The sequence below is a fragment of the Dendropsophus ebraccatus genome, chromosome 4 (assembly GCF_027789765.1).
Source record: "Dendropsophus ebraccatus isolate aDenEbr1 chromosome 4, aDenEbr1.pat, whole genome shotgun sequence".
Classification (NCBI taxonomy): Eukaryota; Metazoa; Chordata; class Amphibia; order Anura; family Hylidae; genus Dendropsophus; species Dendropsophus ebraccatus.
The window spans coordinates 102,476,177-102,501,101 of record NC_091457.1 but is presented as its reverse complement, the minus strand read 5'-3'; the positions used below and the strand labels follow the sequence as shown (position 1 = coordinate 102,501,101).

The 24,925-nt window shown below is 44.6% G+C and overlaps 1 protein-coding gene across 1 annotated transcript in view; it reads right to left on the bottom strand.

Moving 5' to 3' along the window:
* MST1R (macrophage stimulating 1 receptor) overlaps nt 1-21,758 on the bottom strand; it is a 32,050-nt gene extending 10,292 nt beyond the window's left edge. Inside the window, exons 1-17 of the mRNA XM_069966518.1 lie at nt 21,692-21,758; nt 18,264-19,194; nt 15,605-15,950; nt 15,266-15,448; nt 15,065-15,187; nt 14,419-14,589; nt 13,142-13,320; nt 12,924-13,062; nt 12,647-12,786; nt 12,344-12,511; nt 10,330-10,408; nt 3,180-3,389; nt 1,893-2,039; nt 1,546-1,705; nt 1,376-1,465; nt 987-1,184; nt 236-316 (exon numbers count right to left, since the gene is read on the bottom strand). Of these exons, the coding sequence (XP_069822619.1) occupies nt 236-316; nt 987-1,184; nt 1,376-1,465; nt 1,546-1,705; nt 1,893-2,039; nt 3,180-3,389; nt 10,330-10,408; nt 12,344-12,511; nt 12,647-12,786; nt 12,924-13,062; nt 13,142-13,320; nt 14,419-14,589; nt 15,065-15,187; nt 15,266-15,448; nt 15,605-15,950; nt 18,264-19,099 (3,250 nt within the window). The 5' untranslated portion in view covers nt 19,100-19,194; nt 21,692-21,758. The remainder of the gene's footprint in view (nt 1-235; nt 317-986; nt 1,185-1,375; nt 1,466-1,545; nt 1,706-1,892; nt 2,040-3,179; nt 3,390-10,329; nt 10,409-12,343; nt 12,512-12,646; nt 12,787-12,923; nt 13,063-13,141; nt 13,321-14,418; nt 14,590-15,064; nt 15,188-15,265; nt 15,449-15,604; nt 15,951-18,263; nt 19,195-21,691) is intronic.
* Between the last annotated feature and the right edge of the window lie 3,167 nt (nt 21,759-24,925).

Here is a 24,925-nt window from a genome sequence, read left to right as displayed (position 1 = left end):
TTCAGTCTAATTCACATATTTAATTAAACTACAAAATATACAGAAAAGGCACAGACAATCAAGGTAAGAAAATTAACTTCATCCTCAGTGCCATGTGCGCTATAGGGAGATGTCAGCAGGTTAGATGTTTAGTTTTGTTTTCCTTTAAGCAAATAAATACTGGGTGCAGCTTTGAATGTGACTGGAGCATATGACACATCCTAACAGTTATGCTTCCCACCCTTGTGGTCCTTACTGTTGAGAGACTTGACAGCACAGTGCATCTCCTTGCCATCCTCATCTATGTATGTTCCATGGTAAACACTCCCAAAGTGACCTGTGGGGAAGAGAAGGGAAATGAGAGTCATGTTCTGGACAATGAGGAGACCACATGTTTACAGAACTAAGCCCCGATCAACAAGATGGGTATGGTATATTAACATTGTATCTCCCTCATCTGTCTACCACCCTACCTGTGCTTTATGCTCTACTAATGACTTACACTTATCAACATAGGCTCTCACTCCTGTCTTCAGGACTTTACCCAAGCTGCCCCAGTTCTTTGGAATGCATTACCTAAAAATGTCATTCACCTCCAGTACCCAAAGCTTAAAACATAAAGCGGACCATAAAAAAAGCGAGGCACTTCAGCCCCTCTGTCTTTTGTCTCCAACCCTCTCCTCATAATCTGTAAGCAGGGCCCTCACTCCTTGTGTATGGTTAATATATGTGTATCTCTGTAATGTCTGATTTTGTCATGTATGTGCTGCGGAATCTGTTTGCACTATATAAATTATTATTATTTCTACCCTTGAAAAAACATGAACAAAAGGTATAATTACACTCACTGAAGAGAGCCTTTGAGGTATAGACTATGTTGATTGGCCAAAGGGGCTCCCAGATGGGTCTTATTGGAAAAACAAAGTCAAGGAGCGTCACAAGTGACATAATATTTAGAAGGGGAAACTACTCCCACTAGCTTGGTTTTGTACAGTTTGTGCTCTGACCTTTTCCTATTATCCGGTCACGGTGCGTGATGAGACGGCCTTCAGGGATCAGGACATCCTTCACTTCATCCAGCAGTTCTGGCCTCAGGTTATCAAGAAAGCTGGTGAGAAGGATGGGCATGGATCCGGCCCCAATGCTTCCACCAGAGTAAAGGCCGCCACGGTATGACACTCCCCCGGAGCTGCCACTTGGGATATCTGAGAGCAGAAGAGAAAATTCATCCCTTTGTATTGATGACTGTTATGTTGTCACCCAACTTTCCACACTCCGTGAATAGAAGCAAACATCTCTGTGTGCAGGTCTTAATGCACTGGAAATATAAGTTCTCCAATATCTCATTGCTTTGCAACATTATTCCCATTGATAAATTACATCAGTGACCACTTACAAGACTCCCTGTAGTCACCATGAGGAAAAGAGACTGGAGAGGCGATGGTTTGTCGGTTGTTATTCGCCAGTAGTTCCAGGTTTTCCGTTGCTGTAAATAAGTTAGAGTCTGGTTATAAATGGACACTAGTGTTCACTAGGCCAGCCATAGCCATTGTCCGCTTATCTTACCTTTCTTCTTTTCTTTTTTCCGTTGTTTTATTAAAAGAAAAACTAAAACTGCAACAACCAGAATTGAAGCGACTGTCCCCAGCACAATTCCCAGGACAGGGTCCAGTAGATTGAGGACAACCACATGACCCAAATCTGTACAAACACCATCGACGCAAACCTGGTGACAAAAGGAAGGTATAAGACTAGGGGGAAAAAATGGCACTATTCACTGACAGGGAGGTAACAGTCAGTCACTGACAGGGTGGAAACATTCACTGACAGGAAGATAGCAGTCATTCATTAACAATTGCAGGAGGCCACGTTCACTGACAAGAAAATAAAGTTTGGTATAATCTGGCCTGTACCTGAACAGATGCCCCCTGTGCTGGGATAACCACATCCTTCGGGATCTTACATACAATGTCATTCTCCCGGACTCTATGAGAACACTCTCTACCGTCCACTGTCATGGAGACATTAAGGCAACTATTTACCGGTGCCAGGAACTCATGCTGAAAAGGAAATATGTGAAGTTACTGGACAAATCAGAACTGACAGAAAATCCACAATCCTTTCCCCGTAGTAATAAGATGTTTCATATGTCACCTCTAGTGTCAAAACGTTTGCTTCGGCAACGTTATTAAAAACCCTCTGCATTTTATTTCCCCGTGGCTGTAGAAGTTGGATGCCACCCTAGGGACTCCTAAAAGACATGGATACAGCCACAGGCCGTATCTATATTTTCTTGAAAGCTCTATGGTGGCATCCATCTTGTGCAGCTGCTGGAAATCAAACACCAGGCATTTGGATTCAAATAACGTTGCTGATTCCAAATATTTTGAAAGGTTCGCTCAACACTAGTCACCTCATATCCCCAACACAGAGTGCTCTCAACTCTCATCACCCCATGTCAAATTACAACCCCCCCCCCACACCCAATAACACATCTTACCTGTCACTTATATAGAATGTTCTCACATGCCTGCTAAAACTTACTTCTCCCCTTTAAGATCAAATAATGTAAAAGAGTGCTGAGCTGACAATGATTGGCTGAGTGGCCTGTCAGCTCAGAGATCGCTCTGAAGCTGCAGCTGCAGTGCCTGGAAACGAGTGCATAGCGATGCAGGTAGGCAGCCGAGGATTTTGGTGTCAAACCATTGGACTCGATCAGCCAATAATCGTTGTCATTGGCTGATCATTGTCTCTATTATATGGGGCGATAAAAGGCCCTTAAGGTCCTATTACATGAAGGGATTATTGGCCGTATTTAACAGATACTCGTTTCGTGTAATGGAAGACAATGATCAGCTAACATGCACAACGATCAGCCTGTTAACGACAGCCACTGTCTCCTAAGGGCTGCTCAGATGATCTGACGATCACCCAGGCACCAATATCCCTGGGGGAACAAGGTCGGTGCTCGCTTGCTCTCCACACAGCCCCGTGTAATAGGGGCTTTACTGAAGCTGCACAGATCACCACATACCTCTATATATTTCCCACATTCTTAAGATCACCTCCTCATGTTCCCTCTACAGACCTTCTCCCTTACTTGTCCCATTTACAGATCCTCCCACCTCAGATGTGCCCTCTTCAGACCCCACACCAAACATGTCCTCTCCTACTGAGAGACTTATGTGATATGGTCTTACATGCGTCTCAATCTCGCTCTCCCCCTTTCTCAGCTCGAATTGCTTGTCGTCAAATGGGTGAATATTGTAGTTCTCAAAGTAGTGGAACTTTCCTGAGTAGTTATATAAGACTCCATCCAGCACCACACTCAGCACCCCATGCCACATCTTATTCTCCACTGTGGGCGTCCTGCAGAGGATACGGTTAGGAGAGAAGGGACCTTCACAGACCTGCAGAATACAAGGGGTTAATGCTAAAATGATTTAATGTTTAGAGGACATAGATAGACACATTCATACAGAAGCAAACCAGGTTTCCAAATGTTTTAAACATATTCACATGCTGTGATTATGAAATCACAGCAAATCCGCAGGATTTTACCATGATTTCTAGATGGTCATGGCCCTTAATTGTGACACGGCGGCTCATGTAAATATGCCCTTTCCTAGTAAGCCAAGTCAGAAATGTATGCCACAATAGTTACCTCCATTGTGTCTCAGATAAGAGTAACCACATGTGCCTCACTTTAGTAACAAAGTAATTCCATGCTTTTAAACAACAACAAGTCAATGTGGTAAGTGTTCATTGTCTACTACAATGGTTCCTTCCTGCAGCGCCTCTTTGCCCTTCTCCTCATTCCCTGACAGGCTAAGAGGTGGCAGTGGCAAAGATGGTGAAGTGACTGTGTACGTGCTGCTGCAGGCAAGAGGGGACATTGCCCCAGGTCCTCACTGGGGTACACAGGGCAAACCAGGGGGATACGCTCTGAAAGACCACCCTTGATGTTTAGTGTAACAATTCATGTTTAGTATTAGTTCTCAAAAGTTAGTTATCAAGTCAATTATTAGTAATCAATTAAGTTGCTTAGTTTTAGATGCTATCTGAAGCTTCATGTGTCTTCCATAGATATAGGAGCATGTTAGAAATTTGTGTCCGACACTGCAAAAATGAAAGGGCCCTATGCTGCATAAATGAAAGGGCAGGGAGTGCACCATAATACTCACCATAAGAAAGGTCTGACATCACAAGGAATCACAGAAATCACAAATGTTAGTATAATGCAGGCGCATGAGGTGTCAGAGACCTTTTTAGGGATATATGTTATGTTATAATATAGTATCTAACGTTAGATAACTGTTATATCACACATATATCCGTCTGCGTCTCTATACACTGCACAGGACAAGTGTCAAAGATGTGTTCCCAAGCTCCTGAAGTGCTGCAAACAGGAATGCCTCCTCACCCCAAACCCCCCTTCCATCCCTATCTCTGTTTCACTGACAGTGAGCTGGAAGCTGAGCCCTAAGGAGGCTCAGGGATAGGAGGAGAAGCAATTCAGCAATTTGGGGGCTTAGGAAAGCCTTTTTAACACTTTGCATGGGAGAATAAAAGCATTTTTCTACATTATGGAAGCATATATAGATATATGAAAGGTACAGTCTTCTTGACGTAACATTTATCTAACAGTGTCAGCAGTTTCGAATGTGAATTGCAGCTGACTGATCCACTTTCGGGGTACAGTCAGACATAGAGTGGTCTTCAGCTGCATGTTTTGTCTCTTGTTACGCATTTAAAACATTACTGTTGATTGTAGTAAGGTAGTAACTTTTAACATGTCATCAGACATGTCTCACTCCTATGCGCTCTACTCCTGTTCATGCTTTGTAATGAACAGGAGTCGGATTTCATTGACCGCCAGGGGGTAAAAAGAATGCTGGCGCCCAGTCTCTCCAGCTGTATCTTGGGACGGCAATCAGTAAGGGTACAGTAAGGGTGTAATAAAGACAACAATCAGCCGATGATCGTTGTCATCGGCTAATCATTGATATAGGTTCTAACCTAGAATTGTCAGCCACCGACCGCACACCGCTACGTGTAATAGCTGTGCGTGGCCGGAGACTGACGATATACATTACCTACCGAGGTTGCAGGGCTCCTCTCCCTCTGTACTTCTCCCCGGGTCCCATGCGCTGCAGCTGCAGAGTGGCCTGCCGCGGCCAGTGATTGACTGAGTGGCCTGTCAGCTGAGACAGGCCACTCTGAAGCTGGAACACGCGGACCCGGGGAGAAGCACAGAGGAATAGGAGCCCTGCAACCTGGACAGGTAATGTATAACGTTTAAACAAGGGTTGCAAGGACATCGGTAACGATGTCCCTGCAGCCCTTGTTAAACAATTATTGGGCCGTGTAATAGGCCCAGTAAACAAGCGCCGATCTAGCAGATTGGTGCTCGTTAACATTATCGGGCCCCCATCGGCCCGTCTAATAGTACCCTAAGGCTAAATTCACACGTCAGTATTTTTCATCCATTTTCCCAGACCAGGAAATACGGAATCCATTACCCATTGATTTCAATGGTGCTATTCATACATCGAGGTTTTTTGCGGATCCGCAATCTGTGACAAAAAACGGACATGTTGTAATACGGTCCGTAATTACGGAATGGACACCCCAATAGAAGTCTATGGAGAGCACATACCATCCGTATCACAGATCCGTTTTTTGTGACATCACCAAGCTCCTCCTGCCTGATAGAAATGACTGTAAAATGGCCCCCAGACAACCAGGTGACCTTTGTTGGGGGGTTAGTACAGCTAATGACATCATTTTTGCCATCCCCTTTTTTTTCTTCACTACACCTTTTTTTGCGGAGCCGCAAAAAAAACGGATAAAAATACAGAACACAATACGGATGCAAAACTGATGATTTTTTGAGGATTGCGGATGAAAAATATAGGATCCAGATTTTCATCCAGGAAAATATACTGACGTGTGGATGTGGCCTAACTTTCGATGACGTCAAAATGACAGTAATGCTTTGAAGCATGCTTTGACATGATTGGCTGAAGTTTACTGTTTTATTTTTTAATTCTTTTTTTTTTTCTTGTGATTTTCCAGGTTAGTCTGGCAAGTGGCAGATTATCGCTCCGTGTAATAAAGACAACGATCAGGCGAAAAAATGATCATCAGCTGATCGTTGTCATTTAAACTTGCTTAAAAATTATCAGCCGTGCATCACTATGTGTAGTGGTGCATGACCGACGGCTGATGATGGTGCAAAAATAATGACGTTTATTCTTACCTATGCTCCCCTGGTGTCCTGCAGGCCTCTCTGCCTGTGTTCCCTGCTTACCGCGACGCTTCTGGCCCCATCTCTGAAATGACAGGCTGCTCAGTCAATCACTAACTGGAGGCTGTCCCGTTTTAACCAGTCATTAACTGTGCAGCCTGTTACTGAAGAGACAGGGCCAGAAGCATCAGGGGTGAGCAGGAAACCCCAGCAGAAGGCTGCAGGACAACAGTGGAGCATAGGTAAGTATGAACTTTATTATTTTTTATGTAAAAAGCAAGGGCTGCACAGACATTGTTAATATTGCACAATAATCAAGTAATAGGTTTGGTAAGAGAGTGCCGATCAGCGATCACTTACTGTCAGGGGTCGGCTGTGTAATAGGGCCCTAGAGGCCATATTTCTCTGCCCGATTTGCCAAATAAGCAAGAGTCAATCTGCTAGATCGGCACTCGCTTACAAAGCCTATTACACAGCTTAAATGTCATGCGGCAAGGGCTGCATGGACATCGTTAACCAGAGTAAATAATAAACATATATACCTACCTGCCCACGCTCCCCACTGTCCTCTTGCCTCTGCAGATGACCAGAGCAACCACTGAATTTTTATACGCATGTCTGAAATGATAGGCGGGTCAGCCAAACACTGACTGAGATGGGACAGCATCGCAGCCAGTGATTGACTAAACGGCCTGTCACTTCAGAAAAGGGTGTAGAAGCTTCAGTGGTGGCTCCGGACAGCTGGAAAGAGGCAAGAGGAAACCGGGAAGCGTGGACAGGTAGGTATCTATGTTTATTATTTACTATATACTATATGGGCTGCCAACCGCACACTTCCTATTAAATGGAGCCATGCGTAGTCGGTGGGCGATGATTTTTCAATATGTTGAAAGGCAACAATCAGCCAATGATCGGCTCCTTGGCTGATTGATGTCTTTATTACATGGGGGATTGGGCAGATAATTGCCCCATGTAATTCAAGCCACCCAGCAGACCTAGCATCCAACTATTTGATTTCTCTTAGTCACAGCTCTGCTGCTATGGCCTTTTAAAGAGAGTGTGCAGTTCAGCCAGTCTGGTCTCTCTACCTCAGCCGTAAATGACATCCCCACGGTGACTATCACCATTCAAATCGCCCGCCATTCATGTCTTCGTCACCTCCGGCCGCCACCCTGTGATCTCCCTCATTTCCGGGTTCATGGGAGAGAAAAGGCTGCTGGTGCACTTGCGCACCGGCAGCCTTTTCATTGGCTGGAGCGCATCACATGGCTTCAAGCAAGCTCAGCCAATCAGGGCTGAGCAAGCTGGAAGCTATGTGATACGCTTAGCCAATGTAAAGGCTGCTGGTGCGCAAGTGCACCAGAAACCTTTTCCTTTCCCATTCACTTTAGCAGAAGACGCCGAGGAGGAAGAAGACCTGGCCCGCCCTCCGGCTCTGACGACATCGTCACAAGATATATAACTTTATAATGTGTGTTAAAGGGGTATTCCCCCCAAGAGCAAAAAAAATGTAATGCTCCCAAACCTAGCCAGTCTTACTCACCAAGTCCCCCTGAGTATTTTGAGCCGTATCACATCTTTCTAGCTGCTGCCGTTCCTGAGTTACAAGTTTTTCTAAAAGATGGTCTATTATCAAGATAGGAAACTACATTTCCCATCATGCAATGCTTATGCCTGATGATGGCGTAGCAGAGCTGAGATGGTGATGATGGCGTAGCAGAGCTGAGATGGCGTAGCAGAGCTGAGATGGTGTAGCTGAGATGAGCGCCATGCACGGATGAGCTGCGGAGTTGTTGGGGGGCCGCGGATGGGGCTTGTTGTTGTTACACAAGTGAGCCACGGGTGACATTGCATCACGCATGAGGGGGGGGGCGCCGGTAAGCTTGGATGGTGATGGAATGGCCCGCGGGGGTACCGCGGGCGACAGTCAGCCGCGGGTGACATGCAGCAATAGAGCCAAGCGATAGTGCTGCTGGTAAGCGCTGCCGCAGGTGACGGGAGATGCCGCGGATGAGCCCAGCGGGGGTGCTGGCGTTAAGCTGGGATGGTGATGGAGTGACCCAGGGGCGAGCGGCACGAGTGAGCCGTGGGTGACACTGAGCCGCGGGTGACGGTGGTGTGCAGCGACTGAGCCCAGCGGGGGGGGGGGGGGGGGGGGGTTGGGTGCTAAGGTGCCGCCGGTAAGTGCCACTGTTGAGCGCCGCAGCAGGTGACGGGAGGTGATGTGGATGGGGGGGGGGATGGTGTTGTGCCGCCAGTAAGGTCGCGGGTGACAGGTAAGAGACACGAGTGACAGGGGTGTGTCTGCAGCAATTGACCCAGGGTGGGGGGCGGGGGGAAGCCGCTGGTAAGCCCCACCACAGGTGACAGGAGGGTGGAGGGTACTGCCGGGGGGGGGGGGGGGGAGGGGACTCTGGGTGCTGCCGCGATTGAGCCCAGAGGGGGGGGGGAGGGTGCCGCGGGTGACGGGAGGGGACGCGGATGGGGGGGTGACAGGTAAGAGCCGCGGGTGACAGGTGTGTGTGTGCAGCAATTGACCCGGGGGGGGGGGGGGGGAACGGGTGACGGGAGGTGCCGCGGATGAGCCCGGCGGGTGACAGGTGAGGGAGGGGCACAGTCTGGGGCTGGGGGGGGATTCAAAAGGTACGGGTGACTGGTGTGGCTGCAGTTAGAGAGGGAGACAGTGACAGCTACACTGATCACTGTCTCCCTCTCTAACAGCAGCCACTGCCATCAGTGTCCTCCTTTACTTCAGTTTGGCTGGGTTAGAAGCACTAACCCGGCCCATTGAAGAGACTGAGGACACGTGATGCAGTCTCAGAGGCTGGGGGCCAGGAGCAGGGAGCGTTTCGGGTTGGACTGAGGTTTGATGATTCTATGCATTCTGTGGGGGTGAATGCATCTAGATAACAGCAAAACTGTGCAGAATCAATAATACATTGATATTGGAAAGATGGAAAGCTACAGGTGGGCAATGTATTAATGCAAAAATAATTTTGGGGGGAATACCCCTTTAAATAAGCTAAAAAAAAAAAATTTTGGTGGGAGTTGTCCTTTAAGAAAAGAGCAAAAGCTATAAAAGTACCAGAGGCGTAGCTAGGATTCACGGGGCCCCATAGCAAAAAACTTTATGGGGATAGATATAGATATATAGAGATATAGATATAGAATATATATATATATATATATATATATATATATATATATATATATATATTCGGTGATGTGGTAAAAAAAATAAATCTCTTGTGGCCAGAGGCAGAATCCTATGGTTATATACATAGGTGCAGGCGCAGACTACCTTTTGCTCAACCCTTTATTTACTGCAGTGTGTAAGTGACCCAGTGTTCTCTTACATGCTGCAACACAAAAAAGGGTTAATAGAGAAGACAATTAGCTCTCTCCTTCTACTCCTGCACTGATAACCCCCAACCTCTGCAGGAACTCAGAGAACAGAGGTCAGAGGTTATCAGAGTAGTCAGGCAGAGAGCTAATTGTCTTCTGTATTAACCCTTTCTTTGTTTTGCAGCATACTAGAGAACACTGGGTCACTTACACACTGCAGTTAATAAGGGGTTAAGCAAAAGGACACAGGAGGCTCTTATCTTCCCTGGGCCCCCTCCCTCCACGGGCCCCGTAGCAACCGCCTTCCCTGCCTCTATGGTAGCTACGCCACTGAAAAGTACCAATCTACATGTGTGTCAGATTATATGAGCTGTATTCCTTGTATTTGCTGCCAGGTATTAGGCCTGCTAGATCAGTTAGGAGCCATTCAAGTTTAGTTAAAGTTGGTGAGGCAGGTTTTTCTTTTGCTTCTTTTGTTTAGTTGTGTTTCCATAACCTAAGCATATAACTGAATGAGGTCAGTTGCCCCAAGGTCCTTCTGTGTGGATTGGAGCCTTTTTGTGTCTGCTGCAGGCTGTCTGTCTGGCCTACACAGTTACTTTTCTACCTAATAACTTACTATACATACTATATTATAATAATGCATATACTATATGTTTCATAGCTACACACACTTTCTGACCCCTAACCCCATATCGCCATTATACAGAGAAATCCTAGGGACCCTTCAATTATAGATCCAAGGGTACACTTACCTGCTTGTTGTCTTCAAACTGAACAGTTATACTGGATACAGAATCCAGGTTTGAGCCCTGAATAGTCAACTTGCTTCCCCTGTAGACAAAAACACAAATTGTTCCATCTAACGTAGTAAAAAAATTACCATAATGTTGTACTACAAGACGCAGAAAATAACCTGATTCCTGTTAGTGTTTTTTTTTTTTTTTACCCATTATGACATGAAAGCGAGGGGAGGGGTTGCCGACTCTTTTCAATAACAGCAAATGCAATTTATATAATCTATCGAAACGTAGAAGACTGCCAGCTGCGCTATTATTATTTTCTTTCTATTTCAAACTTAGGACGCTCGCTTTCAGCACCTTTACACAGCATGATTAATCAAGTAACCAGGCTGCACAAATGATTGTTGTATCGTTCATGCAACCATTTAAATACATCATCATTGGCCGCACATCATTTAGACAGAGAGCTGTACGGCTAATAGCGATGATTTTACTACCTGCAAAAAAGATCAAATTGCTCATTAACGACAATTGACCTGTGTAAAATGGCCTTTAGGCTCCACTCACACGGAGCAAAACTAGCGGAATCCCCCACCGTGGAATCCCACCAGCCTCCGTGTCATAATGAGAGTCTATGGGAGGCTCGCGCGACTCCTCTCTCTCCACGCTGAAGAATGGACATGCCCATTCTTCAGCGCAGAGAGATGCAGAGTGACGAGGCGCGCAGGCCTCCCATAGACTTTCATTATGACACAGAGGCTGGGGGGATTCCCTAGCGGGGACTCCGGCAGTTTTGCTCCATGTGATCCATCTGCTTGAAGTTTGTTTCAACCATCTACTATGGTAAATACTTTGAGAATCCAGATGGTAGCTATGACAACTGGAGGCCTCACTCAAGGCTCCAGCGCCATAACTACGAAAGCTGATCAGGCTCTGCCCTAAGGCAGACACAATTGATAAAGGAGCAGAGTGCACACTGCTGAGCACATCGTAGTTCTAGTGATCGACGGGGGTCTCAGCACCCGGACCACCATCGATACAAACCTCGGACATGTCACTATGCTTTAAGGCCAAAATTAGCCCGGTCCTGAAAGAGTTAAAGGGAATGTAGGGGATCAGAAAATGACCTATTGTTTGAATCATGTTTTTATGTTAAACATATTTTAAAAAAATATTTTTTTCTAATTTTCCATTTTAATGTCTTTATTATACATTGATCCTAAAATTATTCATTTTTACCACTTGGTATAACACTTAGCTGAGACAATACTCTCAGTAATGGCAAATTCTGACAATGTAAGTCTATGAGGCTCCATTGTTGGAATTAGTGACCAGCCAGGTGGTGGATCGCACTGCTTCCGTGCTTTCTCCCTGGCTATATCTCCCAATCGCATTATATTATAAAACAGAAGTTAGGTAAAGCTGTTTGTCACATAATAAGCCTTATTTACTTAGATTGTCGTGTTTTAGTCTAAGGGCCTGTTCACACTGTGTAAAAGTGGCGGAATTTCAGGCAGAACCAGCGCCACAGACGCAGTTTGAAATTCTGCCACTTTTACTCAGTGTGAACGGGCCCTTTAGTAAGTGAATAAATGGCACGTTTCCGGAACACTTTCCCCTCCTCAGCTAAAGTGCATATAATGCAAGTTACAAGACAGGTTTTAATAACAAAAAAGGCACCAACCCCATCCCTTTTCCAGTAAAGGGGGGGGGAGGGGGGCAGGAGTAAGGTGAAATACTTAATATGCTTCAAAACTAAAACCCAAACTTCCCATGACACTAGAATTGGCAGATATTTAGGTTGGAAAAACTGTAAAAAAAAAAATGAGGGTTTGACCAATATATCGGTTATGGTGGGTACTAAAGGAAAACATTCAGTTTTCAAGGACAAAATGACATGTGTGGGTTTCTTGTGATTTTTTAAGGCTAACAACATTAGTAAAACAAGAAACCAACAGGGAAAATATTATAAAACCCCTCAATTTAATGACAGAAACACGTTAGTAAATGAGGACAAATGTCTCACCGTGCCAAGCTGCAATTGGGTTGAATACTACTGACAACTGGGTTTGGCTTGTAGGTGAATGGCTGATGGTGAGGGGTCTGAGCACTGTCCAACCATAAGGTGATGTTTCTGAGCCCGAGGGAAGACACTGGAGGAGACACACAGCACAGGTCACCAGCTGGACACAACCTGGAGGGAAGACATGGACTATTAGATATCCACAAACAAGACTCATTCCTCATCTATGCACGTGGAGATGTGGACGTACAGAACTAATGACCAAAATCAGGCTAAAACCCTTTTAAATAACAAATGATTGCTCACTTATTGTACATGGTGCACTCCGAGTCTCCAATATACACAAGAGGTCTCTCTCCTGCATTCATATTCTGGCCCTTTAGCGTAAGACGAGATCCTCCAGATAAAGGCCCGAAAGATGGAGACACAGACATTAGCACCGGCTCCTGGTAGGAAACATCAGTTAGCTAGCAAGCAGAATCAACAACAGTGACACACACGCTAATGCAGTGTCCAGAGACCACTCTATGCCCCTGACCCCAATATTCTCAGACCATCCATATGCCAGAAGGGATTTCCTCACCACATAGTTGAACCCACTGAATGTGGCACTGCCATCCACGTAATACGCAACATTTTTCAGATTTTCCTTAATTGTTACAGTGAGGTCAGCAGGAGACGCAGCATCTGGGGGTCCCTCTGTCGATAATGTACACACCAGGCTGCAAAGTTAAGAAGCCCAATGAGATACTGAGGCTCACAATGCACAGCCTTCCAATAAAAAGCATGTCTTGTCCTCACCTTCTGCTGTTGCTCTTGTGTGGTTCCACAGAACATGGCCGTCGCCCCAGAAAAACTTGATGGGTCTGTGCTGTAATCGGTGCATTGGGTGGACCATTATATAGATTATGAGATTGGAAATCTCTGCCACAAATAGTGATAGTTGTCCGACCCCGTAAAGGAGCCACCTTAGGATAAAACTGCAGGAGAAAAAAGACAATAAGTAAGGACCATAAGGTGCTCAGGATGTGGTCACAGGATCAATGTAGCGGTCACAGGATCATCATCAGGACGTGGTCATGTCCATATTTGCAGGTTATTAAAGGGGTTGTCCGTTATAAGAAACAATACAACTACTTTTTTGCAAAAGCAGCACCACATCTGTCCGCAGGTTACATGTGGTATTACAATCCAGGTCAATTCACTTCAATGGAACTGAACTGCAAAACTACTGAACCACTGAAGACAAGAGTAGTGCTGTTTCTGGAAGAAACCAGCCATGTTTTTTTAATCCATGATAACCAGGTGTTTATCAGGTGTTTTTTTTCTTTTATTCTATATTTTTCTACTGCGTCCCATCTGTGCTAATGCTGTGTTCCCAGAGCACCCAGTCTGAGGGCAGGTTTTATTTCTCAGGCTATGTTCACACCACACTTTACAAACTATTATTTAACTACTCAAAAAAAAAAAACATTTAAGTGGAAAAGTGGCTGAAATTACAGATGTATTTTCAGTTGTTTTGGTTCTGGGTTTTTCAGATGTATTTTTGAACTGTTAACAACTATGTCAGAGCAAAGGGCAATTTAACTATTGATATGTGTATATATATATATATATATATATATATATATATATATATATATATATATATATATATACACACACATATATATATATATATATATATACACATACACACACAATTTTAAATACAGAGGAAACAGTAGATTTGACAATCAGCCTCTATATCATGTCTAAGTGGTAAAATTACATTATGGTCCGACATGAAATCCACACACCTTATACTTAAGTAACAGCTATTTCGTCTAATACTGACGACAGCCAGATTGTCACAGCCCCGTCACCCCTTACTCACATCACTAAAACAGTGATATAAGTCACATTGTAATCACATTCTTGGGGACCACACACCTTAAACTACAGTAACAGCCATTTCATATATTACTGTTGAGCTGACAACCAGCCCCTATATCATGTCAGAAGTTGTCACAGCCGTGCCCAATTACTGACATTACTGCAGGAGTGCTGCAATGTGATAACGTAAGAGCAATTCTTACCTCAGTAATTATTGGCGGGCAGATATTCTGATTCCATTCTCCTTGACAATCTTCCCTTCGAGAGCAGCCATTGTTACACCATCCACAGCCCATGAAACGAGGGACCCGAAGGCAGCGGCTACAGCTAAGGATGTGACGACAGCCAGGCCCGCTGGCACTGACCTTGGTCACCTGCAGAGAGATTAACAGTAAGACTGAGTTTATGACTGTCATCACAGCTCCATTAAAGAAGTACTCTGAGCTTTTTTTCCACACATATGGCTAACACACCCCCAGTATTCCTACAGTGTCATTAGTTTCATCCCAGCTCAGCCACAACCGTACTTTTCATTACTGCAGCCGATTCCCAGTCTGACAACCAGAAAACTAAAAACTAAATGTGAAGGACCTGACACCGATCTTCCTTTATGTTAGAGCTGGCAAGGAGAAAAGCTAAGTTAAAGTTGAATATCATATATTAGAAGTGTAGTGAAAAAACTCCACCCCCTCCCCCACAACAGGGAAATAGGAATTAGGATGGCAGAAAACCCACACATGCCACATTATTAAAACAACCACCACCTCTATATTGTTCTCTAATAGCAGCCTAGGGTGCACTATGTAAGCAAAAAAAAAGCTGGAGAGCTCCTTTAATATTTTTACCCACCTGGTTCCCAGTAATGAAAAGAAGGTCATCGCCAATACGGGTGACATCGGATGACACAGGATGGCTGCTGCTCAGGGGGAAGTTGGACAAAAATAGAGGATTACTGTTACGCTGCAGGATGACCTGTGGAGAAGGAGGGAGGAGATCAATGACATGCCAAAATTATGATAACACATAGACGACTCATTCTAATAATTGCACCTGCAGTAAACGACCATCTGAAGTTCCAAGGTGACCAATGGTAAGACTGTCGTGTGTGGTGACATATATGGCTGTCAGGAGGATACCATCCATACGTCCATTAAATAAATCCAGGCGTACCATTGGTGGAGTCACAAGAGTTGGAACATTCAAGCAACTGAAGTCGGTAACTGATGCAGAAACCTGAACCAGAAAAAAAATAAGTAATAAGCGATAGCTAACACTGTTCCATATATTGTCTTCATACCTTAGAAGTCATCACAGCCCTACCAATTCTATCTCTTTATATCTTATTCTACCCTCTGACACCGCTTCCCTCTTTGCTGTCACCATCCTTACATTTTGGGGGCAATAATGGTCATCTTGGTAGTAAGGGAGGCCTCGGGACAATTTTTCTGTATACTCATTGCTGCAGCATTTCTTCATTCCTTCTGTGATGGACCAGTCAATGAACTTCAGGGGGAAGGCGCACAATGCTGACTTTTTCAGAGGTTTCTCACTGTTTGGTTCACTCTGTGCAAAGGAAGCAAAGAGCACAAAGTCTCCAGGTTCAAGGTTCAGCTCAGTCGACAAGTCTTTCCCCACACCAACAACATGTGCCGACTGCAGAAGGTTGAAGATTTTGGGTTCTGACCTGCGCCGACGCTTCACTTCAACGCGACATTCAAGTACCAACTCCCGGTAGCTGCAAAGAAATGCAAAGATAAAAGTGCTGCTATGTTTTCTATTTTTCCCAATGGCTCTAAAACTAAGTGGCTGAAAGCCTGTCCTAACCTAAAACTTCTCCGGCTAAAGATCTGGATTTATTGCATCCAGTTTAGACAATCCACTGTGAGTAAAATGTTTTCTTCAGATCACTCTTTTTCCTGTCCTGTGTGGATTTGCAGCCATTTGCAGATTGTTTCTATTCACTGACAGAAAACAGATGTCTTGAAATAATCCTAAACAAAGTCTATATTACCAATCAGCTTTCAGCTATAATTTTCTGACTGGTGTCTGAAATGAGAGCTGTTAAGTACAGGCCGGAATGAGGCGCAGGCTTAGGGGAGACCTGCATGACTGGGCTTTGGTGGGACTGAAAGTTCTGGAAGGGGCTAGAAAGATAATGGACTAGGGCTATTAGTTAGATAAGAGGAGGGAAGGCGTGAAGGAGGAAAAAGGGGGAAGAATAGGGGGTGGGTCAACAGGGGGTAGGTTGCTGGAGATTGGGGAGCCAGGGGGTATGACATATAGATGATTGGGTAGTAGGTGGGCAGTTGGAGGGGTAGTAGTATTAAAGAAAGCACTGGGGGGGGGGGGGGGGCATAGCCAGTTTATCGGTCAGAACTAGACGCAAAACTCCCACCCGCCCTCCCCAGGTAAAAAAGGTGGCGTTTTCACTCCAGCTCCATCACTTCCTCCTCACCCTTCCCATGCCCTCTTGTTTTGCCCGCTCACCCACTAAGTTTGAATCCCTATGCCTGGGTTCTTGCCCTCTCAGACATTCTCTTTCCACTCTGTATGCCATGCTGGGCTCACCGGATCAGCCACCTCCCCCCTTCCTCACGGCCTGGGAGGAGGATCTGAACACATCCTTCACTGCAGTGCAGGTGGATACAGTGCTCACATGCACGCATTCCTCCTCGATCTCCTCCCGCATTCAGGAAGCGGGCTACAAGCTCCTCTCCCGTTGGTACCGGGTTCCTACCCGCCTCCACCGGATCTTCCCTGAGGTGTCCCCACAATGCTGGAGGGAATGCGGCGAGGAGGGCTCCCTCCACACATTCTGGAGCTGCCCCAAACTAGTGCCTTTTTGGAAAAAGGTGTGGCCTCCACCTTTACTGACTATCCTCTCCCTTTTTCGCCTGCCCTTTTTCTCTTGCATGTGTCCGACATCCCCCTCAGAAGTTACCATTCCTCAGTTATCCATCACTTGATCAACGCGGCCCGGGCATGTATACCTGCTCCGTGGCGCCAACCAGACTCTCCTAGCCTTGCACTGTGGATCAGGAAAGTGAAAGACATCAAACACTTGGAGGACCTGACTGCTCAGCTCCATGACCGAAACTCTCGGTTCTTTCGGACGTGGTTTTACTGGGATAAGTTCACCGAATCCCTTGAATACAGATCTCTGCTGACTCAGTGAGGAGCCGCCTGCTCCTCTGTCGCCACTCCCCTCGGCATTCCCACCTTGTCTAACTGCCCCCTTACTTTTACCCTTCCTCCTCCTCCCCCCCCCCCCTAACCCGCTGGTCTTCGGACCTCCTAGACTTTTGGTTTAGTGCTAGCTCACTCCCTATCCTACGTTTTAAGTTTGCTATGTTAAGTGATTACACTTTATGGGAGCCGTGGTTGGTTCTGCTTGTCTGAATATGAGTGCCTCAGCACCCTGCGAGACGCCAGTTGAATCCATTGTTGCATAAAAATGTGAAAATTTGGAAAAAATTAAAAAAAAAAAAAAAAAAAAAAAAAAAAGGTGGTGTTCTGGGTGGAGCATGGGGCGTGGATGGCTCGGCAGCTGGGTAAGGGGCGACAGTCTGGCATTTTCAATTTTGTCGCAGCAGTTGTTGGGAGTGTTGTGCCGGGGGGGGGGGGGGTTCTCAAAGTCGGAGTGGTACACTGGTGCTGGAAATGGAAGGGAGAACCAACAGGAGGTTATGGACACCCTAATTTATGAGGACATGGCGTTCTTTATTTGTAACCCAGGAATCATCAGGTTATTATGAGGGCACACAAGCATTTGATTTAGATGCCTCCGAGCCAAGTGCAATTCGTTTGGAGGTAGAACCTGTATAACTCGGGGGTGTTAAGTTGGGGACCGGTTTTGGGCTTTGAGTACCTCCTTTAGGTCTGTGGGGTTGTTGCTGTAATTGAGGGACCTCATAGGGTCGAGGTCAGGTTAAAATATTTGTAATTTTATACACCAATTGCTAGTCATGTAACCGGCTGCTATGGACAGCAGGGCTGTTTTTGTTGGCTTATACCTTCACACTCCTATTACTGTGGCAGCAGTTCTTACCTTTTCATGTCTTGATCTTTGGCGCTGAGACGTATAAGTCGACTGTGATAGGTTTTGGATTGTAGACTTTCTGGCTGCACAGTCAAGAAGTAGACAAAGTCTAAGGTCCTGAAGGTGTGGACATAGTGTATAGGATAAGCATCGAGGAATGGCTTGACAACTGTCATAGAGTGAAAGTTACTGTAAAACCCATCTTGAGATGTAAGGAGCCGCCTGATGGACACAGATGTTGTACCGTAATTCTTTATCACTGTGGAATCCACAGAAGATGCCACATAGAAGTTGATGTTCTTTAGATGTGGTACTACAGTAATCATAGTGCCCTGGGGGCTGGTGATACAATCTGGGCAATATAATGGAGCATTATTTTTCTGTTGGAACAGACAGGAGGAATAACTAATGCCAGTATCATGAAACTCATGTAAGAAGCAAAGTCCATTTAAAGAAGAGCCGCAGCTGTACAGGATATTCTCCTCTGGATCCATCACCAAGACCTTGCTGTCTGTGTCCTCTCCATGCCTTGGGCGGGCATTTCCCATTTGGCACTCAAAGCACAGCTTACAATCAGAATGGTTGGTGGGACCAGTGATGACATCTTCTACAAGGTGAAAGTCAGTGCTTCTGACCACATACAAATGATTGGTGGTGGCTAGAAACAGTATGGAGTCTTGGTCTTCTTTGGCAGCTGCACTCTGAATTGACCCCTGAGTGGTGAAGCTGGGCAGCACATAGCGAACATCAGGATCCAGAGATAGCGTGTAGTTTGCTGGACACTGCCATGTAGAGGCAGATGATGCCCAGAAGATGATGAAGAAAATCTGACAATACATCCACATTGTGAGAAAGTCTGGAGGAAACAATCCACGGCAGGGTCCTCAGTCACCCCAGAGGAAGGCAAAGGAATTGGTACAAAGCAGTCATCGTATGGAACCTGTATACAGAGAAGAATAATTGGTCACTATCACCTCAGTGGCTACAATATACATCTATACAACCGAGACAAAATAGAAGAAAGTGTTGAGCATTGTAGGGGGCATACACATCATATTTCTGCATTCACATTAAAACTGTGTATACCATCTTAAAAGGATGTATGATGCCTGCTTTCAGGTGTAGGTTCTCCTGACCTAGAGTACAGTGTGGCATAAAGGACAGAACACTATAAAAAGCATGTCTACCGTTGAGGGCAGCACAGCCCGATTCCAGTGTGACTGGTGAAGTAGGGTTATCAAAGGAGGATTTACTCTAAATACGTTCTTGAGAACAAAACACTGGAAAACATCATCATTTACCAGAGAAAATTCCAGAAAACACTGAGATACATCTAGTCTTATGCTCTAAGCACATCCAGGGTTGTCAGTCTGTTACATTAAGTCTGCAGCTTCGGATGTGACTGGAGTATAGTACCAGTACAATACTAGTTAAGAATTTCATGTTGTAGAGGGGTACTGGGATTCTTGAGATTTTAAGAGTACTCCATACAAGGCCCTGGGAATGCTGTGACTTGCAGTTCATCAAGTGTGTCGGAACAGAACTAGACACCACATATAATACACTGCTCTGCTGTCTGCCACATTGTGGCCCACAGTACAGCGTGCTGCATACCTATCTCCATAACTAGAGGAACAAGTTATAACTTGTGGCAGCCAATCTAAACCACACAGACCTCACTGGGGAGCACATGACACAGTTATTACAATGTATAGAGCAATCTTCATTTTTATGATAACCTCCATATCCTCTCTTAGATACATTGAGCATTAAAAATCTGACAGTAGAAGGAAATGCCAGTTACTTCCAGTTGTGGACATGTGACATAACACTGCATCTAAAGCTAGCCTTTTACATTTGATAAAAGTAGAAGCAACCATTAAATGCACAGTTGTCTGGTAAAGAATTGCTACGCTGATCCAGCCATACACATTTTATTCCATATCAGTGTCAGACTCCAACAGGAAGATGTAGGACATAACTGGGAATGTAACACAAGCCCGATAACTCTCCAGAAGGAGAGTTTCAAAGTCATGTCCTAAGGCATTCTATCAGTCAGACAGTGACTTGAACAGAAAGCTACCTTGCAGGGTACAGCTGCTCGTATGTGCTTCCCATAATTCTCAGTGTAGCATAAATGGCCTGTCAAGTCATACGTCTTTCTGATGCACTCCTCAAGAAAAAAAACCATTATCTCTTTGATACCATGACAAATGTAAAACATGGCAGACTTTATTTTGGACACTGATTGTAGTCATCAACACAGTAAAAAATTGTTTGTAACCAGAAAAAGTATTTTTTAGAAACTTCCAATTGACAGTAGGGCGAAAATATTAAAACACAGTATTTTATGTGCTGAAGTGTGTGCTAAAGCAAGATCCGCCAATTTTACATAAAATAGTGATAAACTCTCTCACACTAATATGAATATTTGGTCAAACAATAGACTATTGTGCTTTTCTCTCAGATATAGCAGACACAGTTGAAAGTATATAGACTTTGAAGACAATAGGCTTTTAGTTAAGTAACTTTGAGAAGTAGACATGAAGTGACTTGGGGTCTGTGGGGGTAAACGTAGGATCCTTATCCAGACTACTAAGGTTCAGCTGGAGGTCTTTACAGAAGAATTACCTATACCCACAGGTATGAACTTCTGCCTAATGCTGTCTATGGGCACAGAGTGACACAGATTCATTGATGTAGGCCCCACCTGGTGGGTAGAGATAGCCGACAGGGGTACCCCTTAGGAATCCTAATGAGTTAGCAGTAGAGACTCGGCCTATGCAATTATCTTGACTACTGACTTGTAGCTGGAATGATCCTCAGGACAAGAGAAGACTACATCAGCCCAGCGTTAATAGTATTTAGTCCTGAAGTTCCACAGTCCCTGTCTCGCGATGCTCATGCTGGACATGGCTAGGGTATCAGAGTATAGAAGAAAGATAATAGTCCCGCTCATGGGTCCTGGCCGACTGGCCAGGGCCGAGTGAAATACCTTAGCATGCTCTTTGTAGTGCTGCTTCTGATGCACAGACTAATACCAACTAAACTAACTCAGTCCTAACCCCAATATATATAACCTTAGCCCCTGGGGTAACTAGCTCAGGGATAGGCTAAAGTGTAGTGTATAGAACAGTGGCATGACTCATACAGTCAATAGAGGAAATCAGTTAATCCTTGGTGTAGTCTACCTTCAGTCATGCAAAGAATTCAGTCACACCTGGTGGCGGGAATTGCATACCACAGACTTTAGTCTGGAAACATATACATACATGGTACCGAACTATACTTGTCAAAAAAGAACAGTGGACCCCCGCTCTGGAACACTGCAATAGGCTCAGTAAGCGAGCGCTGATCTAGCATATTGGTGCTCACTTATATTAGTTATCGGGACAAGTAATACGGCTCTAAGGGGGTTACATGCAGGGTGGCCCTACCTTTTTATGAACCAGATAGCGTTATCCATGGCAACTAGTCACACTGTGAGTTAAGGCTAAAAATGATCTGATTGCTTCTCTGATGGCATCATTGTACAGTATTTGCCCAAATAACAGGGGTCAGCATCATATCCTGTTTTCATTGATGAAATCATCGGTCTTCAACCTTGTGGTTACATAAAGTTTCACAATCCTGGACAAAAATAACCACACAACTTCATTAACCCCATCAGCAACTAGTAAAAAATAAACCACCGCCGCCTCCCCAATAAATACAGGATGCACCCTAGGTCACAAACAGCAGCTCCGGTGTGTGTGTGTGCGTGCGTGTGTGGAGGGGGGGGGGGGTCTATATACACATACACTATATACAACATTTGGCTGTTTATATCTGCTCTTGGGGAAGTTTTGTGAGACTGGTAATTACATAATGCCTTTTTATTCATTATTAAGGTCCGAAGAAGTGCATTGGAAAAACAGCACTCGTTGTTACTACAAATTGCCGCTGTCTTGTAATAAAATTATTGGCAGTGTGAAATGGTTCAGCCCTATATACGATGCTGCCAATAATCAGATTCCAATCCTGGATAAAAACACAGGTTTTTGCAATGCATTTTTTCTAAAACATAATAAAAATGCCAAAATAAAAATGCTGCCAGAGTATGGCCGTCATTCAAACATGCCTAGCTGGGAACCTGGCCATTATAAGGGTGGTTTAGTTGGGGAAGGTGGCTGCCGTTATCTCCACATCAATTAAAATAAAAAAAATACATTCCAGTATCTTTAAATGCGGCACCCGGAGGACCCTGGCACCACGCGCACACACTACACCGCAAATTACTAAACCATGTTCACAGATGAGCAGAGCTGAGGAAGCGCAACCAACAAGGCAACAGACAGACACCCATGCCGGTCCCCCATCCTTCGATTAGCATATCACTCTCCTAAAATATATTGCTCCTTCTACTTCTTTAACAAGACTAGCATACTTCTCTCTTAAAACTATCTGTGCTAGTGGATGACCCAGTCCCTTCCACTATCTAGTACTCTGCTGCTAGGAAAAGCCACACTCAATAACTGTAAGTTTCCGTTGGATCGAGTCCCAGGTAATGTTTGAGCAACTCTAGACGTCACTGTTTCCTCGTCCCTGTGCTTCATAGGACACAGAAAGTTTATTCAGCAGTGATGCCACCAACTATAAAACTATATAAAATACAGTACTGACCACCCAATACTGAAACAAAAATAAGCAACCAATAGTTATAAAGCTACAGAAAAAAAAGCCTTTCCCAAACCAGAAGCGGCTGAGAGCAATAGGTTGTAGTCGCCAGTCTTACAATTAGCCTCATCCCAGCCTTAGGCGATATTCTCACATCATTTTTTATGTCTATTCTACACCTAAATACATTTGTAATACACCTAACACCATGTCCTATTGATTTCAGTGTGCAGAAAAAAAGAAAAAAAAAAAGTCTATTCTTTGCATGTATTGTACCCTCAATGATTCCACTGAAAGTAAAGGTGTTTTCTGTGCAAAATGTACTGATGAGCTATTCACAGGATCAGTCATCAGTCACTGGGGCACCCCTGCCAATGATCGTTTCAGTACTCACACTACACAGTGAACAGGAGTGGAAGTAAGGGTATGATCACACTGAGTAAATCAGGCAGAATTCCGCAGAGGAACTCTCCGCCACAGAATTACGCCTGCCACAGTGTGCCATAGCCTGTCTATGGAAGACCGCACGCTCCTCTGCTGCCGCCGCTCTCCGCTCAGAGAAGTGACATGTGACTTCTTAGGGTTATGTTCACATGACATTTTTGGCCGCGCGTCGCGCTACGGCACAAATCAGTGATAAAAGGATGCTGCCGTGCAGCCCGAAGTGCGGCCGGTGGCCACATTGACTTAAATGAGCAGGACGGAGTCATTACGTGACAACGTTCTGCTCATTTGCGGGACGTACACGGCTTTTGTGCAGGACTCAAAAGCGTAGTCGAGTACAGATTGCAGATCAGTCCTCTGTAGACAGGTTATGTTTGAAGGAAACACTCAGGTATAATTGAATCTCTTCTCCCTAATGTGTTGGAGCTGTGGTCTAGGGGTAACTCACCTGTCTAGAGACCTGCCAGCAGTTCATTCTCTGGTTCGAATCCCTTGATGGAAATTGAATATATGTCTTTTTTTTCTCATTATTGTATCATTTTTAAGGCTATGTTCACACACAGTATTTTTGCTCTGAATTTTGGTCAGTATTTTGCAACCAAAACCAGAAGTGTATTAAAACACAGAAAGGCTATGTTCTCACACTGTTGAAATTGAGCTGATGGCCATCATTTAATGGCAAATATTGCATGTTGTTTTAAAATAACAGTAATTATTTGCTATTAAATGGCGGCCATCCACTCAATTTCAACAGTGTTAGGACATAGCCTTTCTGTGTTTTCAATACACTTCTGGTTTTGGTTGCAAAATACTGACCAAAATACTGAGCAAAAATACTGTGTGTGAACATAGCCTTAAAAATGATACAATAATGAGGGGGGGAAAAAACAACAGGAGGCCGGGCAGCATTGATTATTCATTAAGAGAGGGAGGAGGATGCATGCCAGAGTGTGGCACTAACAACTGCTCTGTGGCTCTTTAGTACAGTAACAACACACCCAAAATAGGGCCAAAAGCCCAAAAAACACACCTACATGGTCCCTAAATCTAAAATGTAACTTTTAATTGGCTTCTGTTAAAATAGTAACTGTATATAACTGCTCATTAAAACCTTTCGGAATCATTTACATTGCAGTATGTGAATGCCCCAAAGTCTATGTGGGTAAAACAGTACAGGAGTTTCGGAGGAGAATTTCTAAACATCTGAGTACGATTAGGAACGCTGAAGACACACCAATATCGAGACATATACGTACCCATCATGCTGGGAAATGTGAAGCCCTACACTTTATAGGGATCTCCCAACCAAAACTGGGACCACGTAAAGGCTGCCTGGATAAAATACTGTTGAGAGAAGAGGCAAGGTGGATACACCGCCTCTCTACCATGAGCCCCCAAGGGCTTAATGAAGGTTTTTCTTTTACGGCTTTTTTGTAATCCTTTATCTTTAACTGCATATTAGCCCGTGATATGTATCTAAAAAGATAATTACTTATGTTTATCTGTTTCCCCTATTTAACTGACTCATCTTATTAAATGGTACCCCATCACTTGCCACTGGTATATTTATC